This window comes from Diceros bicornis, chromosome 27 (assembly GCF_020826845.1).
Source record: "Diceros bicornis minor isolate mBicDic1 chromosome 27, mDicBic1.mat.cur, whole genome shotgun sequence".
NCBI classification, from domain to species: domain Eukaryota; kingdom Metazoa; phylum Chordata; class Mammalia; order Perissodactyla; family Rhinocerotidae; genus Diceros; species Diceros bicornis.
In genome coordinates this window covers 39,826,858-39,836,377 of record NC_080766.1, presented here as the reverse complement: position 1 = coordinate 39,836,377, position 9,520 = coordinate 39,826,858, and the positions used below count along the sequence as shown (strand labels likewise).

Genomic DNA, 9,520 nt, shown 5'->3' with positions numbered 1-9,520 from the left:
TCTCCAAGACTGGATGAGCTGCCTCCCTTCTGTTCTGCCACAGCATGAATCTCTCCATTTTGCCATCTTTTTATCTGGGCCTCTTCCCCACCAGCCTGCCAGTACCTTGATGAGGGATGGCCATATAAATATTAAGGGCTTAATATATTAATGATTAATATTAATAAATTAAAATAAATAAATTAATATTAATAAGTATACATGAAACAAAATTGAATTAGTGATACTCCACCCTTTGCAGCCCCACTGGGAAAGTTCCTTCCTTTCCTCTGGGGTAAACACTACAGCCCATGGGAACGGAAAGACCCTTCAAAGCCTGGAGCCATAAACCACTTCTCCTTCCTCTGGCTCTATGAGGCCATAGACTCAACATATCCAATTACCATGCAGAGGGGGGCACATTTGGAATCTTCCCCTTGCTGTTAGCTGGAGTTTTACACTCTCATGTATCCACCTGGGGAGCAAAAAATTAAATTCATCCCTGTAGCTCTAAGAAGTTAAATGTACCATTGACGTACCATCAGTGACTGGGATGAGGGAGTGTATCAGAACCATTGAGGGCCTCTCCAAACGTCACAGCCCTCACCCTACTCTCCTCCTTCTGCACCAATGAGCCATTACTACTAAGGAGTACTTCCTGTCCCTTTGGAACATTGGAGAAGAACCACACCCTAGGATTTCCTGCTTTGCATAGAGAGTCCCCTCTAGGGGGAGCATCTTCACTATAATACCAGATTTGCTTCCAGATGGGTCAGAGCCAGAGGAGACCCATGCTGGCCATCAGAGCCAGACACACCCAGTAAGGGGAGGCCCCGCTTCCCTTATGTGAAATATTCAGAGTAAAAAGGAACCAAGGGGGTGCTGGGAGAATAGGGTGTGGAGGGAACTCATCCAAATTGTGTAAGCTCTTGTTTTGTTCCCGACTTTCTTCGCATTGGTCCTTCAGGGACATCCAAAGAAGACTACGTCACAATCCATCTAATTTATGTGTCATTCGTACCCCTGCGGTCTCAGGAAGCTTTCTGTAGAGTGTCGCCTCAACCTGCTATCCTCTTTTTAGGGGGGACCACAGGCTACCAGGAGCCCCAAGGAGCCCTGGCTGGTGGCTAGTGCCAAAGCAATCCTCTTTAGTGCTTCTCTAGAAACCCATCAGAGGAACCCCCGGAGTTTCTCTCCCACCCCGTCCCTAACAGCCCCAGAGGAGGAATCTCCTTACACAAGACAACAAACACGTTTTCAGATTGATTTTTTGAGGCAGTTAATCCTCCCAAGTGAGCCAGTCTTTCTTGGTCTGTACCCTCGTGATGGCAAACGGGGCCCTGCCAGAGGAGTGGCATGACCTCCACCCCAATCATTGCCTTGCCTACTGGCTGCTTCCACCATACTTTATACCTTCACTCCCAGGCACATGTGTGTGAGCACACGCACACACACAAACACACAGACCACCGTCCCTCCTCTTTCCACCATTCTTTATCCTACACCTTGATCTTGGTTAAGGAGCTGGCAAAGGAAAGATATTGATGCTCCACTGCAGGACATTGTGCTGTCACGGAGCACCTTGGGATGCTGAAGACGAGATGCAACTTCCACATCAGGTTCTCATGTGGCAAAGCTCCAACAACAGCCAGACTCTGGGGCTGGGGGCTTCTGCCACCTGGGCCCCCAAGGCAGGCACGCACGCAACCCCCTGGCTCTTGTCTCTGTGAAGCCATCTTCTGCACATGACAGAATGTCTGCTGCGTGCAGAGCCCCTTTGTGGTGTGCAAAGCAATTTACCTGCAAGGTTTGCAGGGAAAGAGATGTGGTGGGAGAGAAGCCAGACAGCTTCTCCAAATTGCAGGCTGTGGTAAATAATCCTAACACGGGCAAATCACAGCGTGAGAAGCTCAGGGAGGTGGGGGACACCGGAAAACATGCCTTCCACCTGGAGCCCTGCAGGTGCAGAGAACTGCAGGTAAGTGGCAGAATAGCCTTTAACGGTGGGGGCATCCCCTTTGGAGTTCTGAAACACACCTGCTGAGTAAACCTGGGTGACACAGATGCATCTCCCTCCCCCTTCTTGTTTTCCTGGATGAGTCATAATTCCCAGTGAACATCTGAATCTTTGACATCCCAGGATACAGGGCTCTATTTCCATCATAAGAAGAAAATGTATTACCATCGCCAGTCGGCAGTTAATACTCTCCAAATGAGACAGGCACTGCTGAGAATGGAGCTCTCATTCTCTCCAGAAAAGCTCCTTGCAGAAGGCACCGTGTTTCAGCTCTAACTCTTAAGGGACGAAGAATCGACATCCGGCTGGCGGTCACCTCTAACTGTCATAACTTCCCAGATTAATGCAAAGGGAGAGATGAAGGCAGACACTGTAATCATGCATCTTAACTCCATTTTATTACAACATCAAGGAAAATACTTAGTTGCAGGAGGAATGATACTAGAGGCAAACACAGAGATTAAGCCACTCACAACTGCATTGTCTACACTTCCTATCAGGGTATAAATATCAAGGGTCTCTGTACATGCATTTTGGGACTGCTGTGCATGTGTGTATGGTGTGTAGATGATTTCTCTCTAGGGTGTTGTTCTTTTAATTCCTTGACAGATGATGGTGGAATTCGATGTCTTCTGGCAGACTAGGAAGGGGCTCTCCCGCTAGGACTGGGACCCCGCCTTTTTCTTCTGGAATTTTCTGAACTGAGACTGAATGGCCACCGCTGCGCGTTCTGTCTCTGGCGCATCCATGTCGATGTCAAATTCTTCTTGAACTTTCTTCTGCCCATCTGTAGCAAGAGACACACAAACATAAGGCAGTCACTGAGCTGAGAGCGGGAAGGCAGATAGCGGCCAGTCACCATGCGGTGCATACTCCACTCCTAGCACAAGACCTAGTTTGCAAAGTCAAGTCCAGTGGAGCGCGTCCTGATGCTCATCAGAGCTCAGACTATGCTGTTTTCTGGCTGCCCCAACTCCACACCTGTGAGAGATGATGAAACTCAAGGACACAGTCTCAACATCTCAGATATGTTCTCTACACGATTTTCTATGTCTCAAAGCCAGATTTTACACATAGTGTCAAAAATACTAGCTGTGCTGTTACTTTCTCCTGAAAGTAACAATTTAAATAGTTTAGATACAATTTAACTAGTGCTGTAGCTATAGACAAAATAGTACCTGATATTCACAACAGCTCTAAGTTAAAGTCATTGAGTTTCTGTGTTACTTCTATTGCCAATGAGATTTGATTGTCGAATTAGGGCTTCTGTTTTTATCATTGTCACGAATGGATGACACCATTTGACCTTCACAGTTAGGTTGAACTTTCACAAGTCTTATATTCTGTTCCAATGAGGTAGGCTTAGCAATTTGTTTGCTAAACCAGGAGGATTTAACCAATTCACACTGTAATGATCATTGAAATAGGATATAAGCCAAGGCAAGTGATAACATGTGCCTACTGGCCTTTTGTGCTGTGTACCTTACTGAGCACCAGCCAACTTCTAGCTAAGTACTAAAAATGAATACATAAATGAAATCATCTAGTCTTAAAAGAGGAGAATCTTTATAACCCCTTCAGTCCAGTGAAAACTCATCATCAGAATGACCAAAATCATCTTTTTTAAAATACAGACACAGGGATGCCTCTTTGCACAGCTGCAGTGGGAAGAGCTCCTGAGAGCAAGGCCAAGTTAGATACATCAGTGTCCCTGGGGTAGGGCTAGACTGTCCTACTTTTTAAAAAGGCTCTCAGGTGGTTCTAAGATGCAGCCAGAGCTGAGATCCAGCTACTTTGAAGTGACAAATAAGGCCCTGGAGTTAGCTCAAGGCAGAACTGGGGACAGGGCCCATCGCTGGCATCTGGGCCAGTAACCTCACTGCCGCCTGGACTTGCACCTGGAGCCCGACAGTGTGATGAGCACATCCAGCTATGGACGGGAGAATCAGGGGATTTGAGGCAGGAGAGAAAGCCCCAGCCAGGGAGTGGGGGCAGGCCTCTATTCCTGACTTTGTCACCAGGCAGCCTGGGTTCATCATTTAACCCACATGTGGTCCATTCATCCACTTCCTTTCTCAGTGACTTTGGATAATAATGTTCACACAGTAGCCCTAACAAAGAGGTTGGAGGACACTGGGATTGCTTGTAAGGGAGGCAGGCTTTTTCTCTCCTGCTTTCTCTGTCCCCTCCCTCTCTCTCTCTCTCTCTCTCTCTCTCTCAGATAGACGATAGATAGATAGATAGATAGATAGATAGATAGATAGATAGATAGATAGATAGACAGATAGATAGATAGACAGATAGATAGATGATAGGTAGGTAGATAGATAGATAGATAGAGATAATGGATAGATAGATGATAGATAAGAATATATGTGAATGGGCCCTCATTTCAGATGCATCTGGTTGCATGCTATTTCCTTCTCAGATCTTTGAGCAGTCTCATGTCAATTTTCCTAGAGATTAAGCAGGTTCTCCCTGGAGCCCTCCAATCATACCTCCACCCAAGAGGACAGGACGCTAGCTTTGCAAGCCTTGCCGACTGATCAGTGCATAACCTAAATCAGTAGAATTGTTTTCCTCTACCCCAGATTTGCTTCAGATGCCCATAAAAGTGGTGATTTTGACTGCTCCAATGTCCAGGGAATATTTAGAGGCCATCTTTTTAACCCATGAGAGCCCAGATGATCGGGAAAACAAGTGCAATTGTTTCTTAGTGCCTCAGGTAGCCATTCACAGTTTAATTTACCTTGCAAGGGCCCTTTCTTCAGGGAATGCTAAGGGACAGGACCATTGGTAGGGGAAGGATTTTCCTGAAGATCAAATCCATACTTTAAAAACATCTCATTAATGTTATCACATGAGCCTGGGACTGGAGAAAAGTATCTAGTAAACCTGAAAGTCAAATGGCTACAGCTCACATGCTCACAGCAATAAGCGCCTCAATACCAACAACATCTGTGAACAAGTAGAACCTTCAACACTAGGAATTGTCATGAGATGATTTAGAGTCCCAGATATTTTTCCTCCCAAAGGAGACCTTGCATCTACTGTATCGAAATTATAAAGGGGAAAAATTAACTCTGATTTAAAAGGAGATGAGAGATTTCTTTTTTAGATGTAAAATGTTGCTGCAACCTGAAGTTTTTGAAAGGTCTGATTCATCTTTTCCCTTTTATAATAATGGAAGAAAACAGCAAGATTATTTTTGACAAATGATAAATGAAGATGCAGAAAATTATGTATATTTAGGGAGTATATAACGAGACAGTGAGGATGGGTCATAAAAATAAATTTCACAATTATATCTTAAACTAATATCTTCAGCCAAAAATGATTTATGGATTCCTCCCTCGTTTGAAAAATGGTACAACGTTTAAAAAAGAAACCACTAATATTCCAAGAATTGTTGCTGCTTTCTGTTTACTTTGTCAAGTATTTACTGAGTCAAGCATTTCTTGGAGAAGGTCTGCCATTGTTACTTCTTCCACTGAGCCAGCCAGGGATTTGTGGAAGCAGAGGAGGGGGACCGGGATTGTGGTAGAGAAGGGGCGGCTAATTAGATTCCGTGGCACTGAGTTCAGTGCAAATGATGTACAGGCTTGGAGATGGCTCCATGTGGTCCTAAGATCTAGAAAATAGCTCTGGGCACCCCAGACTCAGCAGAAGCGAAGGGATGATGGAGGAGGGCATCAGAGGGACCGTTGCCAGATCCCCAGCCCTCAGAGCCACTCTGCAGAGCCTCAAGCCTTGCAGAAATCCGAGTCATCCAGTGCCTGCCAAGGCTCCCCTCCCATGACACAGGTGATGGCGACAACAGCAAGGTGCAGCGTGGCCATATGACTGCCTCCCTTCCCTGTCACTCCAGGGCGGAGGTGGGTTACCCACTGGCAGCACCAGGGGCCCTTCCTGCTGCTGAAACCCAGAAAGAAGACCTCGGCCACGTCTGCTGGGGACAGGAAAGGCCCTGGGCAGGTGCGCTCCCTGTAGTGTGCACCCATCCCCTCGCCCCACATTATGGTTCTTCATAGGCAATCATTACCTCACTCTCCTTCCTTCTCTACTCCAGGCTTGTGGCCCATCACCCCACTACGGTGTGAGCTCCACGAGGGCAAGGACTTCATCTGTCTTGTTCCAGCAGCTCACACAGGGCCTGACACTTAACAGGTGTTCAATTAGTAACCGTTGATTGCAAATGAGCCCATTAACTCATAGGAGAGGCAGCTGTCCAGTGCATGCCTTTGTCTGGAGGACTAAACCAAGTCAGTCACTCTCAGTGGTAACCATTTCATTTCCACATGGGAGGGGTTCTTCACCCCAACTTCCACCACCAGGCCTCTCAAGGAGGAGGCGGAGAGGTGCCAAGGCAAAGACTTTATGGGGCCAGCTGAGGGGCACTGTCCACTGATGACACGGTGAAGAAGGTGGGAGGTTTCTCTCCCAGATGGAAAATGTGGCCACATTGGAACAGAGTAAGGAAGTGTTGTTTCATGCAAGAGGCACTCAGGATATGGTCAGGGCACCCAGGGCAGGCACATTCAGATACGCAGCCCTCGCGGGAGGACAAGGGAATTAGTGAGGCATAGGTGTGACCTGGAGCAGCCTGTTGAGGCCCAGCAGGACCAGAGACACCCTGGGTGAACACAGAGGCAGCCCTGGGCCCAGGGGCCCAGGCACTAGCACCAGAGAAATCGCCACTGATGGTCGGTTCTCATGCCTGGGAGCTCTGGGTGGGCTTTTAAGCCCCTGCCTGCCTAGAACAGCACCTGCCACCAGCACCAGGCCAGGGAATAAACGATGACAGCCCTCGCACCAGGCAGACAGCTGCCTTCAGCCTCCTCGGGAAAGAGGCTGACTCCCTCCAATCCTCAGATCCTCCCGCTCCCAATGAGGCAGATGCAGGGGGCAGTGGATTTGGGGGTGTCTCCGGCTGCTCTGTGACTACGGAGAGTTCATCAGTTCTCTGGGTCTCAGTTTGCTCATCTAGAAAACGGAGAAGTAAAATCGTTTTTTAAAATCCTGCTCCCCCTAGGTCCCAGTGTTATGTGCAGATCAAGGCCATGTTGTAAATTAAACCACAGGCCCAATGGTGTTGGGGAGGTTGCAGCTGCAAAGCAAGTAGAGGGGGACATGGGCAGACACAGGGTTCCCCAGCCCCAGGGCCCTGCGTCTGCTCAGTGGTGAGACTCACAGATACTTGGGACCTAATGCAGAGTGGAAAGGAATGCTTTCCTGCAGGGCTGGCCACTCGGCTGTTGAGGCATTGGGCCCTCTCCAGCCTCTCCAGTGACAGGTGGTGTTTATTGGGGTTCTGACGGGATGGCCCCAGATCAACAGCACAAGGCATAGAGACTATACCTAAAGACCTGGCAGCCCGTGACTCACAGGTCCTGTGAATACAAACCTGGGACAGTGCAGAAGGGTGGCCCCCATCACCAAAGCTAGGGGGCACTGAAGGCACCGGGCCCTCTGCACAGCTCCTCTGCCAGGAGGGACAGTAGATCTAAATGAGCAGTGCAGGGAGATCACGTGCCATTCTTATTTCCAGGTGGCCCCAACCATTCCCTTTATCCTCCTACTTGTTGCTTCACAAAGATGTCTGCAGGCTTATATCTGGACTGGATGGGCTCTACCTGACATTTTTATTTAGGATTCCGCTGCCTGAAGCAGGCAAAACGCGTTGGCTGCCTGGTTCAAGACGGCAGCTTTTCATCAGTCTGAGTGAGCAATATTTCACCAGACACTTTGTAAACTGTCCACTACTGCACCGTCATTATTCTTTGTATCTGTCCAGGGTTCTGGAATTTTGTCATTTCTGTGTGTCCCTCTGTGTAGAAATTCTGAATCTGACCAGGAGAATGGTCAAGAGATTATTCATCCTAATCATTGGTTTAATGGAAAAAGATGGTGATTGCCAGCTCCCCTGTTGAATGGGCGGAAATCTGACTTCCTGACCATAGACATGAGGAGAAGGATCCCCCACAAGCTCTTCAGACTTCACCCAAACTCTGCCACGTCCTTTACCTGGAAGACCCCGTCTCAAAGATGTGAGGCAGTCTGAGGAAATGAGGGTCAAAATCTATCAGACTGGAAGTTGGCATTATCTGCTGCATTACCTATCTGCCTCTCCACTATCCGTCTATCCATGTTTCCCTCTACCTTCTCTCCCCACTTCTCTCTCTCAGAACAAAGAGCACAGCTACAAAACAACCCCCAGCAATGAGACTTTTCTCCGCAGGCAGAAACTTCACCAAACACCCAAGATATGACACACAGCCCTGCCGAGGAAGAAGCCCAGCACAGTGAAGAAACGATGGGTCTTTAGGCTCAAAACGACTCGTGATTCGCGACCTCCCCACCAGGAAGGAACGCAGTCCTATTCAGATTTACACTTGGACTAGTGTAGAAATTTCTTATGCTACTTTTCTGAAATATTGCCTTTTTCTTGCAGAAACTGAGACAGGAAGTGGCCCTGCTATTTTGTATTTTATTATGTCATAAAAGAAACATTCAGGTAGCCCTTCTAAAAATGTCATCGTAATAAGAGCCACTCTTTATTGAGCATTAAAAAGAACCTCCCTCATAGACTTAAGTGGATTTTCTTTTACAGATCATTTGATGGCAAACATAAAATAGAGAATCATAAATATAAAAAGAAGGAACTACTACCAGCTGAAGACAATCTCAAATGAATATGACAAGTCTCTGATATTGTCATGAAAATCCATCAACTGGGGAAAAGGTTTGACATACTAAAATCCCATTTGGGTTTATCTATTCTCATAAACATGGAGTCTAGTGGTTATCAAATCAGTCCTACAGCCCATCAACTGATGCTAATTGAGCACCTGTTTTACTCGGCTCAGGCTGCTATAATAGAGTACCACACACTGGGTGCCTTAAACAGCAGAAGAGTATCTTCTCACAGTTCTGGAGGCTGGAAGTCTGAGATCAAGGTGTCGCCAGGGTTGGTTTCCCCTGTGGCCTCTCGCCTTGGCTTGCAGACAGCCACCTTCTCCCTGTGTCCTCACTGTGTCTCCTTTGTTACAAGGACATCAGTGAGATGGGATTAGACCCCACCCTAACGACCTCATTTTAACTGAATCACCTCTTTAACAGCCCTATCTCCAAATATAGCCACATTCTGAGGGACTGGAGGTCAGGGCTTCAGCATTTGAATTTGTGGGGGGAACAATTCAGCCCAGAACAGCAGCTGATTTAACTCTGGGCCTCTATAAGTTTTGAAGTAGCTTTATATTCTGTGCTTTGCTTGACATCCGTCACCACTTACGAGAGCTGCAGGAAGTGCTCATTGTCCCCATTCTACAAAGGCACAGAGACCATGCCACGCATCACCTGGTGAGTACTGGCTAAGGGCTAATTCAGAACCCAGGTCTTGCTCCAAGTCTTGGTTTTATTCTGCAGAGTTGCATTCCTTTCAGCTCCTTAGACACAGGCCAAGATGGCAGCATTCACATGGACGAGTTAGTGTTGCTAAAAAACCTTAAATGGTCCATGAATGGT

General features: G+C 47.3%; 1 protein-coding gene across 1 annotated transcript in view; it reads right to left on the bottom strand.

Moving 5' to 3' along the window:
* Positions 1–2,379: 2,379 nt before the first annotated feature.
* Positions 2,380–9,520, bottom strand: part of PCP4 (Purkinje cell protein 4) — a 30,921-nt gene continuing 23,780 nt past the window's right edge. The window contains exon 3 of the mRNA XM_058523363.1: positions 2,380–2,783. Coding sequence (XP_058379346.1) covers positions 2,656–2,783 — 128 coding nt within the window. The 3' untranslated portion in view covers positions 2,380–2,655. The remainder of the gene's footprint in view (positions 2,784–9,520) is intronic.